The 21,377-nt window shown below is 53.2% G+C and overlaps 2 protein-coding genes across 4 annotated transcripts; one reads left to right on the top strand and one right to left on the bottom strand.

Annotated features, from left to right (window-relative positions):
- The first annotated feature begins 2,421 nt into the window (after positions 1-2,421).
- On the top strand, positions 2,422-17,560 carry Git1 (G protein-coupled receptor kinase interacting ArfGAP 1). The gene is made up of 20 exons (XM_013016295.1): positions 2,422-2,479; positions 6,801-6,934; positions 7,628-7,740; positions 7,859-7,964; positions 9,008-9,225; positions 9,306-9,400; positions 9,743-9,785; positions 12,610-12,658; positions 13,015-13,087; positions 13,588-13,685; positions 14,005-14,116; positions 14,221-14,354; positions 14,517-14,669; positions 14,778-15,008; positions 15,097-15,150; positions 15,281-15,382; positions 15,471-15,544; positions 15,678-15,860; positions 15,949-16,012; positions 16,169-17,560. Exons 1-20 carry the CDS (start codon positions 2,422-2,424, stop codon positions 16,379-16,381), a joined length of 2,307 nt encoding a protein of 768 aa, XP_012871749.1. The 3' UTR covers positions 16,382-17,560.
- A 260-nt stretch (positions 17,561-17,820) lies between these two features.
- Tp53i13 (tumor protein p53 inducible protein 13) lies at positions 17,821-21,377 on the bottom strand. Of its 3 annotated transcripts, none has more exons than XM_013016282.1 (7): positions 21,214-21,377; positions 20,975-21,046; positions 20,720-20,761; positions 19,275-19,403; positions 18,944-19,141; positions 18,300-18,855; positions 17,821-18,217 (listed from the first exon to the last, which is right to left on the bottom strand). In XM_013016282.1, exons 1-7 carry the CDS (start codon positions 21,283-21,285, stop codon positions 18,105-18,107), a joined length of 1,182 nt encoding a protein of 393 aa, XP_012871736.1. In that variant the 5' UTR covers positions 21,286-21,377; the 3' UTR covers positions 17,821-18,104. The 3 variants fall into 3 exon arrangements, with proteins under 3 accessions (XP_012871736.1, XP_012871735.1, XP_012871734.1); XM_013016280.1 differs by having other exon boundaries at positions 17,823-18,217; positions 19,034-19,141; XM_013016281.1 differs by lacking the exon at positions 19,275-19,403 and having other exon boundaries at positions 17,822-18,217; positions 19,034-19,141.

The raw sequence follows: 21,377 nt of genomic DNA, 5'->3' as shown, positions 1-21,377 counted from the left end.
CGGGGCGGGGGGCTGCGGCCTCCGGCCTCGGCCCCTACCGGGGCCACTGCGGAGCCGCGTCCTTGGCGGGAGGGCCGGCCCGGGGGCCCCCATTTCAGTCGAGTCGGTGGCCGGGCGAGGTAGGACATTGCCCGGCGCCACCTCCCACCCCTCAGTCTGAGGGAGGCGGCTAGCTGCCCGCCTCCCCACCTCCATCTCGGTATCCAAACGGAAGCGCCGGCCTGGGGCGGCGGGAGGGGGTGGGGGAGGCCGGCGGGGTTCGGGAGGTGGGCGCCCGTCGGGTTTTGTGTCATGTCAGTGCCACCCCCGCGTCTTGCACCTGCTGCTCGCAGGCTCCGCTTGCCCGCCCGGGGTGGCGGAGGGCAAGGGCCTGCTGAGCCACCCTGACTGAATTCAGTTTTCTCAGGAGCCACCTGAAAGGTGGGTTATTCTTAGGACTCTCTGCCCCCCCGGTGCCCAAGGCTGAGGTTCCTGTAGGGAAGGGCCTGGTGCTCAGGGCCAGTCCAAACCTGGGCATCTTCTCCGGAAGCATCCCCAGGCCTGCTGGGAACTGGGGACGAGTGTGCTCGCTTTTCCTGGTCCCGGTTAGCCTGCTTGGGGAGGTGGGCTTGGCATTGTCCCGGCCTGGGTAGGAATCCCTTCTAGACCTTTATATCCCAGTCTGGCAAGAATCCTGTAGGAGGCAGTGACAAGGGGGTGTCTAGACCCTTCTCATCTAGCTGGCTTCCTGGCCAGCCTCCTGATGGTTCTTAGGTCACTCTTCGCCCTCTTCTTCCCTACAGAGTTCCATCTGGGCTGGTGTAAAAGCCCCCTGGCAGGAAAGGAGGCACAGTGACCCACCAGCGCTGCTCCCTTTTTATATGGGGGGACACTGTCAGTGATGGGGCTCAGCAGCGGCTTGGAGAAGGAAGCTCTGGCTCCATGTCTATTCTCTTTTTTTAAAAAGAGATGTACTGGGCTGAGAATGTGGCTTTAGTGGTAGAGTGTTTGCCTAGCATGCATGAAGCCCTTGGTTTGATTCCTCAGTATCATATAAAGAGAAAAAAGCCAGAAGTGGCGCTGTGGCTCAAGTGGTAGAGTGCTAGCCTTGAGTAAAAGAAGCTCAGGGACAGTGCGCAGGCCCTGAGTTCAAGCCCCAGGACTGGCCAGAAAAAAAAAAAAAACGTCTTCCTGGACATGCTCAGTGGATGTTGTGAACTCCAGGGAGTACTGTGGGCATGATTGAGAGTGCAAGGTGCTGTTTTGTAGGCCTATAACTTCCAGACACGTTTTATTTATTTATATATGTATTTATCATAAAAGTGATGAACAGAGGGGTTGCAGTTACATAAGTCAGGTAATGAGTACATTCCTTTTTGGACAATATCACCTATTCCTTTATTCCTTCCCCCAGACATCTTTTGAATATCCGCAAACCCAGACAGGTTGAGCCCCCAGGCGTGGTGGCTTGATAGTTGTTAGGTTCTAAGCTAGAGTATTATTTAGGAGCATAGGTACCCGGTGTCTTCCAGATGATCCTGAAGCCCCTTTTCAAGGCATGTCATGCTTTGGAGGGCCCTTGAGGGACCATCTGGGAGTAGATATCTTTCTTACAGATTAGCTGGAAACTAACTGCTGACCCCCTCCCAGCTACAGGCTGGTCTGGTGAAGAAAGGACTAACAGGAGACCTTGCCTTCTATGTATGCTAGACTATTCTGTAGGCACGGCTGGGATTTAGCAAGCCCTCCATTAGGGGAGCCTGATTTTAGAGTTGCCTTTGTTTTTTTTTTTGCTTACTCTGTGACCTGTGGCAAGATTTTGTTCACTGTCAGTTTCTTCAACTGTGAAGTTGGAGTAGAAAACCTGTGCTCCTGGTTCTGGTACAGAAGCCTGTAGGACAGCATCAGCAAAGCAGGTTGACTTTCTGCATTGACTGTGAATTCCTGGCCGAAGCCTCTGGATACCCATTGGGCTCAGAGAGGAATGATGTGTCAGATATGTTGGCCACACTGGCTCCTATTTCCAGTCTTCATAGACAGATGTTCCTTCTCCAGGAGCCTCTGATATAGAATATAGATGAAGCGTGGGGAAGTGAGTAGCAAGTTGACCAAATGTTACTCATCATCCCTCCCCAGCACCTAGCATGGTGTCTGGCACATGGCAGGCAGCACCAAGTATGTTTCAGTTTCAATGCTTGTCAGGACTGTCCTATACTCCCACCTTGCCACACTGGCCCCTGCAGGCAGCAGCATTCTAAAGCTGGTCCAATAGCATCTCCGGCATAAGAGGCATGAGAACACACAGAGGTAGGGAATCTAGACCCAGTGCTGCCCTCTTTGGTATATGCTTCCAACCCAGAGTTATAGACTCCTCTTTCAGTGCTAGGAACCTTAAAGTCCCAGCCCAATGTGTGGTCTTTTTGTAGTTGGTTAATTTGGGGGATGCTGGAGATGAGAGATGAGATGCAGCCTGTATCCAAGGGTCCCTGTGCACCAAAGTGTGAGTAAGCACCTGAACCCACTGTAGCTGCTGTGGCAGTTCCCACCATCTCATCAGGTGCTGTGTTTGGACTGCCTTGAGAGTCCAGGAGAGGGGCCAGGGTTAGGATGCACTGGAAAGATTGCCCCTTTTACACTCACGTGGCTCACACCTGTCATCCTAGCTACTCAGGAGGCTGAGATCTGAGGATTGCAGTTTAAAGCCAGGCCAGACAGGGAAGTCCATGAGATTCTTTATCTTCAATTAACCATCAGAAAACTGGAAGTGGCGTTGTGGCTCAAGTAATAGAAAGTATGCCTTGAGCTGAAAGCTGAGGGACAGCTCCCAGGCCCAGAGTTCAAGCCCCACGGACAAAAAAAAAAGAAAGAATTTAAAAGACCTCACAATGCTTATCCTATGAGCAGCCAGGACTCCCAGCTGGTAACATGTTACAGGGCAACCTGCAAGTTCAATTGTCTTCCCCATCCACCCTCCAGTCTTGGGGCTTGAATTTTAGGCCCTGTCCCGTCCCTGAGCTCCTTTTTGGCTCAGGGCTAGTGCTCTACTAGAGCTGTAGCACCACTTTGAGCTTTTTCTGTAATTAATTAGAAATAAGAGTCTCATGGACTTTCATGCCAGGTCTGGCTTTGAACTGTGATCCTTAGATCTCAGACTCCTGAGTAGCTAGTATTATAGGCGTGAGCCACCATCACCCAGCATTCATTTGTCTTCTTGTAAAGTAGATTTTTTGGGGTGGCATAGTAGCAGGCTTTTCTTCCCTGTTTTAGTGACATAACTTACATACAGCCATAGGCCTTAATGGTGGTCCCGTGTTTTGTGTGTGCAAATGTGTTAAAGATATACAACATTTTCATAACTCTGAGGCTTCCCCTTTTTCAATTTTTCTAAATTTTCAAAATTTTTTGCGGGGCTGGGAAGGTGGCTCAGTGGTAGAGTGTCTCACATGCATGAGGCCCTGGGTTTGATTCCTCAGCATCCCGTAAGCAGAAAAGGCCAGAAGTGGCGCTGTGGCTCAAGTGGTAGAGCGCTAGCCTTGAGCTGAAGAGCTGAGGGACAGCACCTAGGTCCAGAATTCAGGCCCCACAACTGACAAAAAAAAAAAAAAAGCAAAGGAAAAGAAAAATAATTTTTGTGCTAATTTTGGGGTTTGAACACAGGGCCTGGGCACTGAGCTTTTATGCTCAACTCTAGCACTCTACCACTTGAGCCACAGCTCTACTTCCAGGTTTTTTGCTAGTTAATTAGAGATAGGAGTCCCACTGACTTTACTACCCAGGCTGGCTTTGAACTGTGATCTTAGATCTCAGCCTCCTGAGTAGCTAGGATTATAGGTGTGAGCCACCAGCACACCTGTTCAAACAGCTTCCTGTTGCCTCATCAGCTCATGCCTATATAGGTAGCCATCAGCCTTGTCCCCATGGAGTATTCATGCCTTCTTTCAAGGAGTTTAACTTTTCCTTCTTGTCTGTTGAGAATCTGACCCTTAGGTATGAGACTTGCTAGCCCTAGAAGGCAGTGATAGTTTTGGGTAATGGCATGAATCCGTCTTAATCAAGTCTTCCTTGGTATTGGCACTAGGTATATATATATTATCCCACCAAACTTGAGGGACAGCAAATGCTCCCTAACCTGAACATTCGCTGTCCCTCTGCTTCAAGTTTGGTCCAAGGAATTTTTTTTTAATTTATTTTATTTGTGAACATACTGTACAGAGGGGTTACAATTACATGGGCAGGATAATGCGTACATTTCTTACCAAGCATTGCAGCCTCCTCCTTTGGTTTACCCTTCACATCCCTTCCCAGCCGCCCCCCTCCCCCCCAATCCCAATCCTTCTCCTCCAAGGAATTTTTTAGGAGCAAAGATTCCTTGCACTACAATAGTTGTTTGACTTTCAGCAACCCTTCCTGACCCTTCTGCTTGCGAACTGGCCTGGGTGGGGTTTAGGGTTCCAGCTTGGGTGTTCCCTAGGTTCAGTTGGAGATAAAGAATAGGTAGGGCTGGGAAGGTGGCTCAGTGGTAGAGCGCTTGTCTTGCAATGCCTGAGGCCCTAGGTTCGATTCCTCAGCACTACATAAGCAAAAAGAAAAAAGCCGAAAGTGGCACTGTGGCTCAAGTGGTAGAGCGCTAGCCTTGAGCTGAAGAGCTGAGGGACAGCGCCCAGGCCCAGAGTTCAGGCCCCACGTTCAGACACCCCCCCCCAAAAAAAAAAAAAAAAGAATAGGTAGAATAGTTTGGATGGGCTTGTCCATGGGTGTCATCCAGAACTGAGCTTGCCACCAGTGTTATCCATACCAAGTTGGAATCTCCTGATCACCCTTCCTGTTTCAGGTCACTGAAGAGGACAGGAAGCCTAGAGGTTAGGAGAGAACACCAAGCAAAGCCTTGGATCTCATTCCTTGGGTCCTGGTCTCTTGCACACTGCCATATCCAGGGACTCTTTGTCTAGTCTGCCCTAAACTTGAGGTTCTGGAGCCACTGACTCTAAATATCTAGCTGATTCTAGGCCAGGCTTCTCTGTAGTGTAGCAAACCTGGGGTGGAGGCCTCGGGGCAGTCCATTTATGATGCTGTCCTGGGCGTCTCCCTGCTTACAGGAAACCCCACCATTTCAACAAGAGGAATTTAGGCTGCATCATTTCCCGCTTCCTGACTGGCAGACCCCTGACCCTGTGATGCTTAGGCGTAGGGGGAGGGGTTTTTCCATTCCTGGGTGCCTCACATGAAAGCATCCTAGGGCTCTCGGCATAGATAGCCAGTCCCTTCCCCGTGAGCCCTTAGCAAGGTGTAGAGTGGTCACCTTGTGCATCAGTCATTGCCCTATTTTGTGAGATCCCTAAAGAAGCCTATATCTAAAGATTTAAGCTTCAGATTCCTGTCTGCATGTTTCATTGGGGGCCACATGGTGTGGGCAAAGCTTAGGCTTCCCTACAACTCTGGGAATATTTATGGGAGTCCTTGGGCAGAAGGGCCTGAGAATCAAATTCTGATTGGGAGAGATTCCCATCACCCAAGCTTTTGCCTCCTCTGCAGGGGTTGTGGGGAAGTAGGAGAAGCACTGCTGGGCACCATGAGCACTGACAAGACTAGGCCGGCAGCAAGACCCCACCCCCAGGCCAGGCTTCCTGAGCCTAGGCGGGGCCTGGACAGAGCTGAGTGTCCTGAGAGGCTCCCTGCCCCCACTCTGGACAGCACACAATGGCTGCTTTCTCCCCCATGACCTTTCCTTTCCGTAGCTCCAGTTGTATGGTTGCCTCCTCCCCTCTCCCTAGGGGCCTGGGTTGGGTGGCATCTTCCCTACCCTTAAAGGGCTTGGGAACTCCCACCCAATCTTAGCTTCCTCCTTGTTTCCAAAGTTTGCATCTCCCCAAGGAATGGAGAGTACTTCTTGGGGTTCATGCCTGTCCAGGGCTACAGGGACAGAAGGTAGCAGCAAATATAGACCTAGCCTGTCTTTTGTCAAAGTGCCTGAGTTCTCATTCTAGCAATTCTACTCACTAGTTGTGTGACCTTGAACAGGCCCTCTGACTTCTCTGAGCCATTGTATCTTCTGGCATTGTAAAGGTATCATACATAAAGCCATTCACATGGCACACAGTAGATGTTCAGTGAAGGTTAGTTCCTTTGCTCTATCCCTCTTTGTTCCCTCCCCCACCATACTGGGCTTTGAACTCAATGCCTTGCACTTACTAGGCAAGCATCTACCACTTGAGCTATGCCCCAAGCCCTGTCCATTCTCCTTAGATGGGGCTGCAGCTCGTAGTGGTGGTGGTGGGAGGCTTAAGCCTGAAAGGGCCTCTTACCTGCCAGTGTGAGGGCAGGAGTAGGAGCTGTGGGAAGGCTGCTACCTCTGGCAGGTGCTGACAGAACCTGGGTGCAGGAGAGATGTGGCACTGACCCAGAACAGCAGAGTGCTCACAACTATGTAGCATATGGCATCAGGGTCATATTCCATAGGGGATCCTTGCTTTCCTATAGAAGAGTTGGGCAGCAGAACTTGCTCTCTGCGGAAAGGCTGTGAGACTGGTATTGGTGGCTTTAGGATAGGAAGCTGTACGGACTGAATGGGTCCTGGAGATCATGTGTTCCCAGAGGGGCAAGGCTGTGTAGAAAAGGGTGTGGCCCTGTCAGCCCTAAGCTTCCAGGCCTGGGGAAAACCTCTCATCTATTACCTGGTGTGGACTGTCATCCCAGCTTCTAGGCTTTTAGGGAATAAGTGATTGAGCAGGAAGCACTAAGCATAGTACCATTTTACAGTGGGAGTTCTGGAGGTCATGCTCATCCTCCCAATCCAGCTGACTTTCCCTTCTTCCTCCCTGCAGACCCTGGTTGGGCATCTATCAGTAGGGGTGTGCTTGTGTGTGACGAGTGCTGCAGCGTGCACCGGAGCCTGGGACGCCACATCTCCATTGTCAAGCACCTTCGCCACAGCGCCTGGCCGCCCACACTGTTACAGGTAGGGGCCGGGCCACCGTTTCTCCTTCCAGTACAGACCATGTGCTGAGCCTGGGCATTTCCCCTCTACCAACTTTTTTTTTTTTTTTGGCCAGTACTGTGCTTGAATTCAGGGCTTGGCTATTTCTCTTAGCTTCTTCTCTCAAGGCTAGCACTCTATCACTTGAGCCACAGCTCCATTTCCAGCTTCATGGTTACTAATTGGAGATAAGAGTCTCATGGACTTTCCTGCCTTGGCTGGTTGAAACTTGATCCTCAAATCTCAGCCTCTTGTTTAGCTCAGATTACAGGCATAAGCCACCAGTGCCGAGATTATCCCCCATACCAATTTAGACACCTGTCTGCAATCTGCAGCTTCCAGGAGCAGCACCTCTCTGGGCAAGTCTTATTCTGACCCTTTCCATCCTCAACCCACAAAGAAGGGAAAGTCTAAGCCTAGCTCTGCCATGTATTAATGAACAGATAGCTTTGAGCAAGTCACTTAGCCTCTCTGAATTTTGGCAAAGTTTGCCATTTCATTTAGCTATCCTGAAGCACTAAACAGAACCATAGACTTTGTGGCCTTACTAGATGGAATCATGGAGTCACAGTAGGACCCTTGGTGCGATTCTAACAATGTTAAGTACTCAGAGTATGTTTGCCTCAGTGTCCAGCATGCAGTGGGCACTCTTAACTTGGCATCTCTTCACTGCAGATGGTCCACACACTCGCCAGCAACGGGGCCAACTCCATCTGGGAGCACTCCCTGCTGGACCCTGCACAAGTGCAGAGTGGCCGGCGCAAAGCCAACCCCCAAGACAAAGTCCAGTAAGTGGGGCTATCGGGGTGGTAAGGAGAGCTGTGTGTGCCTGGCCAGGGGTGCTGGAGGTATCTGGGTTGCCTGTCTTTCCTGCTCTTTGCATTGTCTCCTTTGTGCCCCACGCAGCCCCATCAAGTCAGAGTTCATCAGGGCCAAGTACCAGATGCTGGCGTTTGTGCACAAGCTCCCCTGCCGAGATGACGACGGGGTCACCGCCAAAGACCTCAGCAAGGTTTGGGGGTCCACACAACAGATGAGCAGGCCTCTTCTCTTCCCAGACCCATGACACCTAAAGCCTTTCCTTTGTCACCACTGGGCCCTGATCCCAGAGATGGGACAACAGTGGGGGTAGAGGGAAGATTGCTCTGTCAAGTTCCAAGTAGACACACAAGTCTAGAATCCTCCAGCTGTCATTGATACTTAATTTTTGTTGTTGTTGTTGCTGCTGTTATTCTGGAGTTTGAACTCAGAACTTGCGAGGCAACTGCTCTACTATACCCAGCTGCCATTGAAAATTAGAAAAATTTGGGACTGGGAAGGTAGCTCAGTGGTAGAGTGCTTGCCTTGCATGCATGAGGCCCTGGGTTCAATTCCTTAGCATCACATAAACAGAAAAAGCTGGAAGTGACGCTGTGGCTCAAGTGGTAGAGCACTAGGCCTTGAGCTGATGAGCTGAGGGACAGCGCCCAAGCCCAGAGTTCAAATCCCACGACCAACCAAAAACAAAACAAAACAAAAGTAGAAAAATTTGGGACAGTTATTTAATCACTTTAGAGACTCAGTTTCCTCATTTGGAAAGTGGGAAATGATAGTATCTACCTCCCTCACAGATATTATTTCTTCGAAACAGCACACAACACATGGTAGATATAGGAGCAGTTTTTTTATTTTTTGTTTTTAGACGTCTTTCATGTCTCCTGGGTGCTGGAATTACAGGTGTATACCACCATACCTGGCTAAATTGTTGTGGGGGAAGGTGGGGTGCACTGAAATAAGGGGTCTTGCTATATAGTGCAGGCTGGTTTTGAACTCATGATCCTCTTCTTTGCCTCCTTAAGGGTAGGATTACAATCATGTGCCACAAAGCCTGTCTCAACAGTTTTCATTAATAGTAATACTAGTAGGAAGCCCTGTGTCCTGCCTGACATGGCTCAATGTTTGGCTGGGCCACCTGGAGCTGGGAGGAGTTCTAGGGGCAGCTCAGGCCATGTGTAGCTTAGGGATGGGAACTAGGGTTTTTGCACACAGATTAATTGCACACTCTACTCTTTCCAGCAACTGCATTCGAGTGTACGGACAGGCAACTTGGAGACATGTCTGCGCTTGCTGTCCCTGGGTGCCCAGGCCAACTTTTTCCATCCAGAGAAGGGCACCACACCTCTGCATGTGGCTGCCAAGGCAGGTCAGACGCTGCAGGCAGAGCTGCTGGTGGTTTATGGGGCTGACCCTGGCTCTCCTGATGTCAATGGCCGCACACCCATCGATTATGCCAGGTGAGGGTCAGGTGAAGCTAAGGGCTTGAGTGGAAGGACTGGGCTACTTCTGCAGGGCTGAGCCATGCCCCTCCCCACAGGCAGGCGGGACACCATGAACTGGCGGAAAGGCTAGTGGAGTGCCAGTATGAGCTCACTGACCGGTTGGCCTTCTACCTCTGTGGACGCAAGCCGGGTGAGCAGAGTATGAGGATGGGCCTGGCTGGGCTAGGCAGGTAGGACCCAAACACACCCCAACAGCAGGTGCCTTAGTTACAAAGCCAGCTAGGGAACGGTGTTGCTAGGCAACTGCCTCCTGTGAGACTGCTGCAGGCTCTTGGGTTGCTGCAAGCACTTTGGGGCCAGGGAAGTGGGGTGGGCCTGACTTCCGGCCAGCTTCCAGCACTCTTGAGGTGGCCTGTCCTCCTTCCTATCCCGACACATCCAGGTGCCAAACCCTGCTCATGGCATTGAGATGCGCTCTTGAGCTGCTGAGGCCACCCAGCATCAGTGACTTTGCATTTTTATTTTTGTTCAGATCACAAGAATGGGCATTACATCATCCCACAGATGGCTGACAGGTGAGTGCCCACCTGATACCCTTTTCCAGAGGCTGTTAGATCCAAGTGGTGCCCAAACCGAGAGCCCCATTCCTCCCCTTCCTAATACTTGGAGCACCAATGCAGGTCAGATATGTTTTTTCAGCATGCACCAGCTCCATCTGACTGTTAAATACATGCAGCACTGAGCTCAAGGAAAGGCTTAAGCCAGGATGGTGGACAGCTAGGTACTGACCTTCTATACAATCTTTAGGGTAGGGCTTCCCTTTGTGCAGAGAAGTGGGCTTTGGAGTTAGCCAGCTTTGGTATTGCTGGCCAGTCCTCCGGTGTGTCCCAAATTGGGCAGGAGTTCTGGGCAGGGTACAGATGGGGTGCTTCTGCCTCTGCTCTTTTTTTGTTTTTTGTTTTGTTTTGTTTTTTGATCGGTCGTGGAGCTTCAACTCTAGGCTTGGGCTCTGTCCCTGCACTCTTCAGCTCAAGGCGAGCGCTCTACTGCTTGAGCCACAGCACTACTTCCGGTTTTTGAGTGGTTTATTGGAGATAAGAGTCTCATGGACTTTCCTGCCTGAGCTGGCTTTGAACTGCGATCCTCAGATCTCAGCCTCCTGGGTAGCTAGGATTACAGGCGTGAGCTACCAGCGCCTGGCTGCCTCTGCTCTTAAGCCCTTAAATGCCCATATGGTCACCCAGCTTACAGGATGGGTGCTGGCGCCACCTGGTGGCCCTTAGATGGCTCCATCTTCCTATCTGGCTGCACTTCCTGGCCCAACTTGGGGCCTTCCTCACCAAGGGCTTGGGGCAGTCAGACAAGGGCAGCTCAGATCCCTAACTCAGACCTTCTCTGTAATAAGACTCTGCTTTACTTTGTGGTCTAGTTTTGCTTGGTGTATGCATGCATGCCTGGTATATATAGTAAACATGCCCACGGATGGATTTACCTTCAGTGATTGCTAACTAGTACTGTCTCAGAGCTAGCTGGTACTCTGGGGACACAGAGGTCACTCAGACACCATCCCTTCCCTTGAGGAACTGCAGCTTCACAGAGGCACCTAGCCTAGCCGGCTCTGTAGACCACTGAACAGAGAATAGTAAGAGACGAGGATGAAGAGCTTAGAAATTATCTACTAAGGGGCTGGGAAGGTGGCTCAGTGGTAGAGCGCTTGCCTTGCATGCATGAGGCCCTGGGTTCGATTCCTCAGCACCACATAAGCAAAAAGAAAAAACCCGGAAGTGGCACTGTGACTCAAGTGGTAGAGCACTAGCCTTGAGCTGAAGAGCTCAGGGAGAGCACCCAGGCCCAGAGTCCAAGTCCCATGACCCACAATAAATAAATAAAGTAATAAAGTAATAATAACAAATAAATGTTGTTGGAAAAGAAAAAACTCATCAGGTGCCAGTGGCTCACACCTGTAATCCTAGCTACTCAGGAAGCTGAGATTAGCTCAGGGCTAGCGCTCTACCACCTAAGCCACAGCACCACTTCCCGTGTTCTGGTATTGGAGGTAAGTGTTTCACGGCCTTTTCCTGCCTGGACTGGCTTTGACCCACGATCATTATATTTCAGCCTCCTGAGTAGCTAGTATTACAGGCGGGAGCTACTGGCACCCGGCTGAGCGCTAGCCTTGAGCTGAAGAGCTGAGGGACAGAGCCCAAGCTCAGAGTTCAGGCCCCACGACCAGACCCCCCCCCCAAAAAAAGAAATTATCTACTAAGAACTGCACAAAGCTTATGTGACAACAGAGAACAAGGCTGGATAGAAGCAAGAGAATAACTAGTCCTGTGAGCCTCAGTGAGAGCTGTGAGCAGCCTGAGGGCAGAGTTCTGAGCATAGGTAGTGGAATCAGCTCTGCACTTAATTACTGGCTATATGATAGGAGGCAGGCTGCTTAACCTTTCTGAGCCTTAGTTATCTTACCTGGAAATGGAAGTGTAATTGGTGGGAGGATTAAGTAAGGCAGTACATACAAAATGCTTTGCATATTATTTAAAAAGCTTTTGGATGAAGTCTAATTGGAGTGGTTGGGGGGGTTTTTTGGTCAGTTGTGGAGCTTGAATTCTGGGCTTGAGCCCTGTCCCTCAGCTTTTCAGCTCAAGGCTAGAGCTCTACCACTTAAGTCACAGTTCCACTTTCAGTTTTCTGGTGGTTTACTGGAGATAAGTCTCACGGGCTTTCCTGCCTAAGCTGGATCTGAACCATGATCTTCAGATCTCAGCCTCCTTAGTAGCTAGGATTACAAGTGTGAGCCACCAGCGCCGGCTGGAGTATTCTTTTAAGTACATATTACTGTTGAAGTGTTTGTTTTTAAGGTGGGGTGTGTCAAAAAGATCACCTTGGTGACTAGAAGGAAAAGGAATTTTAGGGGCCAGATTGGCAGGTGGATTGGATACTTGCAGAAGTTCAGGTGAGAGGAAAAGATGGGAGAACTGGGAAGCCTGGCTGGAATTTGAGGGGAGACTACAGGTATCGGCAGGAAGTAGACTGACAGGTCACTGAGAAAGGGGTGGGAGGCAAGTGCCTTTTTGTATGCTCTGGGTCGGGATGTGTTTGAGCATGATGTGAGAAGGTGTGTGCTGCCCTGCTCCTAGATAATTGCTGCTCTGTCCTCTTCTTCCCTACACTGCCTTCCTCTGGACTTAGATCTCGGCAAAAGTGCATGTCTCAGAGGTATACTGTGCCTGCCGGCTGCAGGCTGTCAAGTTTGGGTAGGGTTGGGAGGCTTGGTGTGTGTGTGTGTGTGTAGCATGAAGGTCTTGTCTCCCTGAGATCCTTGCATGTTTGGGAGAACCCCGGCAGTGGCGTGGCCACCTCTCATGCATGGCTTCTCCCCTTCTCCCTCTTCTGTAGCCTTGATCTGTCCGAGTTGGCCAAAGCTGCCAAGAAGAAGCTACAAGGGGTAAGTCTGCTTAGACAAGCTAGTGATGCTTAGAGCTGCCCCACCCTATGCCAGCCTTACCAATCTCCCTGTGCCCTCCCCACACCCTTGGCCTTGACCCCAGCTCTGCCCTTCAAAGCGTTAGGGTCTCCTCCTGGTCTGTGAGAGAATGACCAAGTCTGGCCTTCTGTCTTTTTCCTACTAATAGCTTAGCATATAGACCCCCTGCCCACATCCCATTTCTAAGACCAGGGGACTGAGGACATGAGTCATTCTCCAGTCTCCATGTCGCACAACATCCTGGTGATCTGCCCTTGTTGGCAGCACCAGGGCTAGTTGCTTTAGTAGAAGTTGGATCCCCCCCTCTCTGTCCGCAGCTCAGCAACCGGCTTTTTGAGGAACTTGCTATGGACGTGTATGATGAGGTGGACCGAAGAGAAAATGATGCTGGTGAGTGGGGGGCAGCCTGCTGGGAAGGGCTGTGACCCGGCCTGGACCTCTGCTCCATTAGTGGGACTAAGAAGGGTTAGGTAGGGTTGGGCTGCATGGAAACCTACTGCTTCCTCCTCACCAGGCAGGCAGTGTGTGCCAAACTAGGCAGCCAGCTGCTTCCCTACCCCTCCCTGCACTGAGGCTCATCTCTATTCTGGCTGCCTCCCACTTTGGCTGCCTCCCCAGCCCTGCTCCGCCCTCCTTCATCACTCCTTCCTGGCCACAGCCAGATACCAGCCCAAACTCTGGTCTGGCCTGGCAGGACAGGCCTTGTTCTGCTTATCAGTCCCCAGTGGGCCTCACCCTCTCTTAGCTGGCTTCGTGTGTGTGGAGACCACCTATGTCTGATACCAGCAAAGTGGGTGTAGGAGGGAGCTTGAAGGGCTATCTTCAGCTTTCCTCCCCCCGCTACCCCCCCAACCCGTGACTGGATGATCTGCTCCCTGTCCCTCCCCCAGTGTGGCTGGCTACCCAAAACCACAGCACCCTGGTGACGGAGAGAAGTGCTGTGCCCTTCCTGCCAGTTAACCCTGAATACTCAGCCACACGGAATCAGGTGAGGTGACTGGGAAGGGGTTCTGGGTAGTTTCCTTTCTTTTCAGAGCCCTGTGGGATGTCTCCCTCAGGGTCTAGGTGGCATGGGGTTTTGGATTGGGAAGAGACCTTCTGAGCATTTGGGAAGTATTCCAGCTCCCTTGAGCCTGTTTGTTGGCCTGGCCTGGGGCAGCCATGCTGCTGACGGGGAATTTTTAGCTATGGCTGTGATTGAGTCAGACAGACAGAAGGGTGTTGCCTTGCTGTTTTGTTCTACCCTATAGGTCAGCAATAAAGGTCCTCTCATCCCTCATGTGGGCCTGGCACTTTCTGCTTTTCAGGGACGACAGAAGTTGGCCCGCTTTAATGCACGCGAGTTTGCCACCTTGATCATTGATATTCTCAGTGAGGCCAAACGGAGGCAGCAGGGCAAGAGCCTGAGCAGCCCCACAGGTAGGGCATGTGTGGGTGTGGGCTTCCATGCCGCCCTTGCATGGGGACATATAAATGGCTGGAGTGGCAGAGCAAGCCTGGGGTGACAGGTCTTGTATCCTCAGAGAACCTCGAGCTGTCTGCGCGGAACCAAAGTGACCTCGACGACCAGCACGACTACGACAGCGTGGCCTCTGATGAGGACACGGACCAGGAGCCCCCACGCAGTGCCAACGCCACTCGGAACAACCGTGCCCGGGTCTGAGCATCGTCCCTCCTTTGTCCCTCCTATACTTGCCTCTGGGTCTCAATCAAGGCCCAGCTCGGTGTCGCAGCCTAGAGTCTTGGGAACAGTAGGCTGGTCATAGCTTGGAGGGTGTCTTCCCCCTGCCCTTGTAGCTGATGGGCTTTGTCTCTGCAGAGCATGGATTCTTCGGATCTGTCTGATGGGGCCGTGACGCTGCAGGAGTACCTGGAGCTGAAGAAGGCCCTGGCTACCTCTGAGGCCAAAGTGCAGCAGCTCATGAAGGTCAACAGCAGCCTGAGTGACGAGCTCCGGAGGCTGCAGAGGGAGGTGTGGACTGTGGCCTAATGGGAGGGGTAGGAAGGCTTCTAGACACAGACTGGGATTGTTTTCCAAAAGATGGACCCCATTGTTAAGCACTGTCATGTGCACTCACAGATCCACAAACTGCAGGCGGAGAACCTGCAGCTCCGGCAACCATCAGGGCCAGTGCCTACACCCACATTGCCCAGTGACCGGGCTGAACACTCAGCCATGGGCACCAGTGGGAGCAGCCATCGCCGGGACCGCCAGGCCTTCTCTATGTATGAGCCAGGCTCTGCCCTAAAGCCCTTTGGGGGTGCACCAGGGGACGAGCTAAGCACGCGACTACAGCCTTTTCACAGCACTGTGAGTTGCCTGTAGGTCTTGGGTGGGGAAACGTGAATGGGGGTTACCACAATGCCTCCATGATACCAACTACGCTACCCCACCCCAGGAGCTAGAGGATGACGCCATGTATTCCGTGCATGTGCCTGCCAGCCTTTACCGGGTAAGCAGGGCCTGGGGAATGTGGATCCAAGCCTCTGTGGGCTTGAGACCAGGCTACAGTGACATGGGCCCTCCTGCAGGTAGGTTCGGCCTAGAGTAGAAACTGACGGTGACCTTGATCTGGCTTTCAGATTCGGAAGGGGGTGTCTGTGTCGGCCTCCGCCTCTGCCTCCGCCGTGCCCTTCACTCCCACCTCCCCGCTGCTGTCCTCCCAGGAAGGAAGCCGCCATATGGTAACATTTCCACACCACTGCCCCAGGATAGAGTTAGGGGAATGTGGGCTGTGCGGGGTCACCCTCCACCTTTTTTCATGCCCTCCAGAGCAAGCTTTCCCGCCATGGAAGTGGTGCCGACAGCGACTATGAGAACACACCTAGTGGGGACCCACTGCTTGGGTGAGACACTCGGTTCTCCACCCGAGTGGTGCCTTGCTGGCACCAGGAAGGGGAGTGATGGAGAGGGCTTGAGTGTCTATGGGCAAGCAGCCTATGGCTCTAATGGACCTCCCTTTTCCAAACCTGGGTTCAGGCTGGAAGGGAAGCGGTTCCTAGACCTGGGCAAGGAAGATGATATCCACCCTGAGCTGGAAAGCCTGGATGGAGACCTAGACCCTGGACTCCCCAGTACTGAAGATGTCATCCTGAAGACAGAGCAGGTCACCAAGAACATTCAGGAGCTGTTGCGGGCAGCCCAGGAGTTCAAACATGATAGGTAGGGGTGTGGGTTGCTTATTGCTCTTGAGGCAGAGTGGGGGGGAATCCTTAATAGCCCCTCACCCATCCCTCCCCCTCTCCCACAGCTTTGTGCCCTGTTCAGAGAAGATCCATTTGGCTGTTACTGAGATGGCCTCTCTGTTCCCAAAGGTACTGGGGCTAGCCAGGAGAGGAAGGGGAGGAGCTTGGGTGGGGCAGCAGCTGGGAACCTGACTGCTGCCCAGGTGGAGACCCACGCCCAGTGGGCCGCTGTCAGGTGCTTGGCTTAAAGTCCAAGGCCCAGCCTCCCTTGTCTCTTTCGTTCAGAGGCCTGCCCTAGAACCAGTGCGCAGCTCACTGCGGCTACTCAATGCCAGCGCCTACCGGCTGCAAAGTGAATGCCGGAAGACAGTGCCCCCAGAGCCTGGGGCCCCTGTGGACTTCCAGCTGCTGACTCAGCAGGTGATCCAGTGCGCCTATGACATCGCCAAGGCTGCCAAGCAGCTGGTCACCATCACCACCCGAGAAAAGAAGCAGTGACCACTCTCCCTGCCCTTGCCCATCTCCTGTGACCTCATTGTCCACGGGAGCTGGGCCACTCCAAACACTAACCCACCCCAACAGAGCCACTGGCACAAGTGCCCTTAGTGCTGCCACTCTCCCCAGGCAGCCAAGTGCCCTGGTGCCCACCCCCTCAAGCATCCTTATGGATGAGGAGGTGGGGTGGCAGGTCTTCTGTCCCCCACATTCCATGCTCTTCCCTCCCCTGTACATAGCATCCTCTCCTTTCTGGTGTGCAGGGGCCTACAAGGCACCTCCCACTAGCCCCTCAACCTGCCCTCAGGGCACCCTCAGCAAAGGGTCTGACAGGGACACTCCAAATGGGGCAGCTCCTACCTATACCCCACCCCCATGAGCCAGTTCAGCCCTATTGGGGGCTGAGCGGGGGCATCCCCATCCTTTGTATATAATCTCTTGGATGTCCTCGCCCTGTAGCCACCAGCCCCCTTGCTGCTCTCCTTTAATGCCAAACTGGCCCCTGCCTAGGGCAAAGACCCAACCTATGTGCTGGGGTCCCCAGCAGCAAACACTGGAAAATCTTTTCTTTCCTCTTCCTGACCCCTTAATTTTAACTTTGTGGTAACTGAGTGTCCCTGCGTGAGAGTGTGCGGGCGGCAGTGCCGTTCAGAGGGCTTGCCTGTGTGGAGCTTTGGGTGGCAAGGGGACCAGAGCAGTGGGACCAGCATTGGGGGGTCAACCTTCCTCTCTTCAACTTGGAGCCAGGGACTGCCAAGGTCACCAGCTGTGAACCTGCTGCTGCTCCACTCATACCCCTGCTCTAAGAACTTAAAAGGAAAACCACTTCCCTCCATCTTTTCTCCCACCCTTGTGGGGGGAAGTGTGCTGGTCAGGTGGAGGACTGAGCACCTAAGCCTGGGGCTGGCTCCCCAGGGTTCCCAACTCAGCCAATGGCTGTGGAGCTGAAAGCCCCTCTCCCTAACTTTGGCAAGGCCAGCACCTACATCACTACCTGCACCTGTGTTGGTCCCACCCTCTGGAGGCCTGGGAACCTGGCTGCAGCCAGGAATGCTGGAGAGGCATCCACCAGCTCTCCGCATCTGCCTCCCCCAAGGGGCAAGGCCCTACCTGCGTGGTGACAGGTGGGCTGTCAAGATATGTGTCATGTACATTTGTATCAAAAATAAATAAGTGACCATGGGTTGCTTCTGATACTTAGATTGGGGTGGGAGGGAAACAGATGGAAGACAAACCTGGAAAAGCCTGGAACATAGAAGACCTGGTGCTAAGGAAGTCCCGGTGCTGGAAAAACCCAGATGAACATATCAATAGGAATACTCGCCAGACACCACCACGCCCTACTGACACACCCACACCCCTGAAGGCCTGTTGACTTAAGCTAGAGCAGGTGGGCTGCCAGGGGCCCAAACCAACTATGAAAAATCACAAATACAGCCAGCGTGGCCTAGGGCTGGTTTCCTGAGGCAACGGGACTGTCGGATGCACAGCCTCCACTCCTAGCTCTACTAAAATAATTTAATTAGGGAATTGGGGCAAGGGAGGCTGAAAGGGCCCCTCTCCTAACCCACCCCCATTCCCTGGCCCAGGAAGCCTTGGCAACGTGCAGGCAAGGTCCCTTCGCCTGCCGCCAGGGGGCCCCCGTGAGTGCGGCCCACGTGGCAGAGGTGGCGGCCGCTCAGAGGGAGGAGGAGCTGGGGCGCGGGGCCCGGCCGGGCCTGGCCGGTCAGTCGGAGCTCTCCCCGTCCGGACCGCTGTCTGGCGCCGGCGGAAGCAGGGGTCTTCGACGAGAGCGCTTGACCCGGCGCGGGGCCATCAGCAGCCGCCGCTTCAGCACAGCTGTGGGCAGCAGGGTGCGGTCAAGGGCGGGGAAGCCCTGGGGCGTGGTCGAGTGGGCGAAGGGTGGGCGGGGGCTTCTCACCGGCCACCGTGTCCTGGCTGTCTGCTGTGGGCCCCCAGTAGATACTGTCGCTGCGGCGGAAGTTTCGGTGTAGCCGCGTGCAGAGCGTGGCCAGGGTGAGCAGCACTAGCAGGAAGGTCAGGGCCATGGCGGCCCAAGCAGCCTCCTCCGTGCGCGGGGTGGGGCCCCGGGCTACCCGGGGTGGCGCTGCTGCCCGAGGGGCCATGGAAGCCTGACTTGGGCAGGCACAGCCCTGTGAGCTGCCTTGCCCCTTGGGTATCTGAGCCCCTGTCCTAGAGCTGGCATTTCCTCCAAGTCCTCCAGGCAACAAGGGAACAGAGGGCATAGATGAGGCATTATCCTCCTCACCCAGGGTTCCCAAAACGGGCTGTTGGGCCTTTAAACTCCAAGAGGAAGCAGAAGGACCCCTCAGGCCTGAGGAAGTAGGCGACTGGACTTCAAGGACAGCACGCAGGCCTCGTTTCTTGGCACCACTGGAAGATCTCCTGGGACCTCTGGATGCCACCTCTGCACCAGGAGGCCTCCAGCTCCGCAGAGCAAAGGCCAACGCTGGGGCCTAAGGGAAAAAGAGTTCACCCTTGCCCTGCTCAGATAACCCAGTGACCACAGCACCAACTAGCCTGGGCCCAGCACACCCCCCTCGCCTGCACACACCCTCTCTGGCACAACCTCCCTCTGCTGGGGGTTGACACAAAGAAAGAGGGCCCAGAAAGACTGTTAGAATGAAACCATACTTTCTTCCTTTGTTTCCTCCACCGCCTCCTCTTCAGCCAGTGGGCAGCCCAGGCTGGCTCTACCCACGCCATCTCCAGCGCCATCCCCCATGCTGTCAGCACCAGGGGCTATGAAAGGAAGTAGCTGTTAGAACTAAGATGAAGACAGAGCAAGAAAAAGCCCCTGAGTTTTCCCTTCTCTGCATGTGGGGCTGGACCCTCCTGCCAGTGCCAGACAACACACCTTTCCTCAACTACTCACCCGGTCCCTAATGAGATTGGAATCAGGGATGACTGTGGGGTTAGACACACAAATGTGAGCCAGAAGGACAAGCTGGAGCTTTAGCCAGGGGTGGGCACAGGGGTGGTAGAGAAAAGCGACGCCCTCAGCCTGAAGGAAAGGCACAGAGACATCAGGTTAGGCCCCTCCCAAAGTATCACATATGTCTGTCTTGAAAAGCAGCATAAAGGGCTGCAAGATGGCTAGATGACCCTTCCAGGAAAAGGCACTGAGTATTGCATGCACTCCCTCTTGCCACTGATCTTCCAAAACAGCATGCCTGGGTAAAGCTGTCAGACTCTCACTTAAGTATATTCCTTTAACCCTGTGATAATGGCTCTACCAGTCCCCAGTCCAGGCTGTACTCATGCCCTTAAATGAAGACCAAGTCTATTTGTTGAATCAATCTGTATGATCATCTCCCAAGAGCATCTGAACATCTAGCACGCATGCAGCAGTCACACAATTTCAGAATGGAAAAACTTAACCAGTCATTATCTTTGATCACACTGGCTGCGTGTTCAGCACTGTACTAGATGCTGTAGGAGATGCCAAAAGAGAACTCTTGGATTCTGCCTGCAAGGGATGCATAAGAAATGCAGGGAGGCAACACAAGTGAAAGAGCAAACTAGTAAACTCAAAAGTGGTCAGATAATTTTAAGATAGGTTATAAGCACCAAAGGATTCAGAGGAGGGGGATGAAGAAAGGCTGACAAGACTAGGCAAGGTGGGGTGAGAGGATGGAGGTGGATGTCAAGAGGGCAGTGAACTGCAGGCTTCATGTCAGAATAGGTCAGGTGTGGAGAAATAATAAGCAGACCAACAAGGTGACTGAAAGGAACGCAAGATTTGAAGAGATCAGATGAAACTAATTTAACTAAGGCCTGAGAAGCCAGGCAGGAGAGCATGTCCATGAAAAAGTAGGAAATAAGGAGCCACTGTTCCTGGTTCCTGGCACTGGCAACAAAGATGGAGAGGGGACAAGCCATGCAAGCGAAAGCCAGTTTAGAGCCCAGTATCCTGAGACACCTTCTTAACAGAACAGAGCTTGATACCTTCAGTTAAGTACTGCCAGACTCAGTTAATTCACTCCTCCCAGGAAGAGGCAGGAATACCCTCTCTTACACAAAACTGGAGTCCAGAAAGCCAAGAGACCACCAGTCACACCGGAGTGTTGGCTGTGAGCCATTTACTGCTGCTACCCTCAGTTTGCTTGTCTACACAGCCAACACTCAATAACATTCCTGACACAGTGCACAGAATCGAGGCCTTCTGTCCTGGCGGGGGAACTGGAAAGCTTGCCTCGGTCTGCAGGAAGTGGACCTGAGCACCCAGAAAAGGTGGAGGAAGCTTGCAGGGAGGTCATGGTTTCCACGGGGGTAAATACTTGGAGCTCACGAAGATGGGCCCCCGCTGCTTGCACTTACCTGTCCTGGTCTCACCTGTGTGTAGGTCACTCTTGGTAACACCTACACATGGGGAAAGAAGAGAGCTTAAGAGAAGCTGGGAAAGTGGGTGGGTGGTTGGAGGAGAAGACCAAAGGCCCCAAACCAGGATAGAGATGTGGGCCACTGAGGGCTGGGGAACCAAGAGAGGTCTCCATAGGGTGCAGCATCTAGGCCAGGATGAAACTGGGCTAGTACTTCACACCCCACTCCTCCACGGCCTTCCAGGGTACCTACCTGTGGGGGCAGAGGCCACAGGCCTTCAGGACAACGGGCTCCTGCCTCCTCCACCGGCTCAGTCACTACCACCTGTGGATCCAAAGAGCAGAGCTGGGCGTTGGCCTCCACAAGGGCCCGGCCGTCTTCATAAAGGGGATTGCTCGGCTCCTCTCGGAGGGCCATTACTTCCAGGACGAACTTTTGGCAGAGCGCTTTGAGATCCCCTGAAGCCTTCCCCATGAGCGGGTCCCGTTTACCTCTCTGGGACCCAGGAACCCCGCTAGGGCTGCCAGGAGAAGCAGAGGGGCCGAAGGCAGAGGAGGCACCATTTCAGTTCCGCCCGCCGTCCCGCCAGCTAGTGAGCGCGCCGCCCGCCTCGGCCCAAGCGCCCCCGCGCTGCTCGCGTGCCCACGTAGACCCC

Source organism: Dipodomys ordii, unplaced genomic scaffold, assembly GCF_000151885.1.
Source record: "Dipodomys ordii isolate 6190 unplaced genomic scaffold, Dord_2.0 Scaffold31, whole genome shotgun sequence".
NCBI classification, from domain to species: Eukaryota; Metazoa; Chordata; class Mammalia; order Rodentia; family Heteromyidae; genus Dipodomys; species Dipodomys ordii.
Note: the sequence above shows the minus strand (reverse complement) of the source record. Positions and strands in the feature narration are given on the sequence as shown.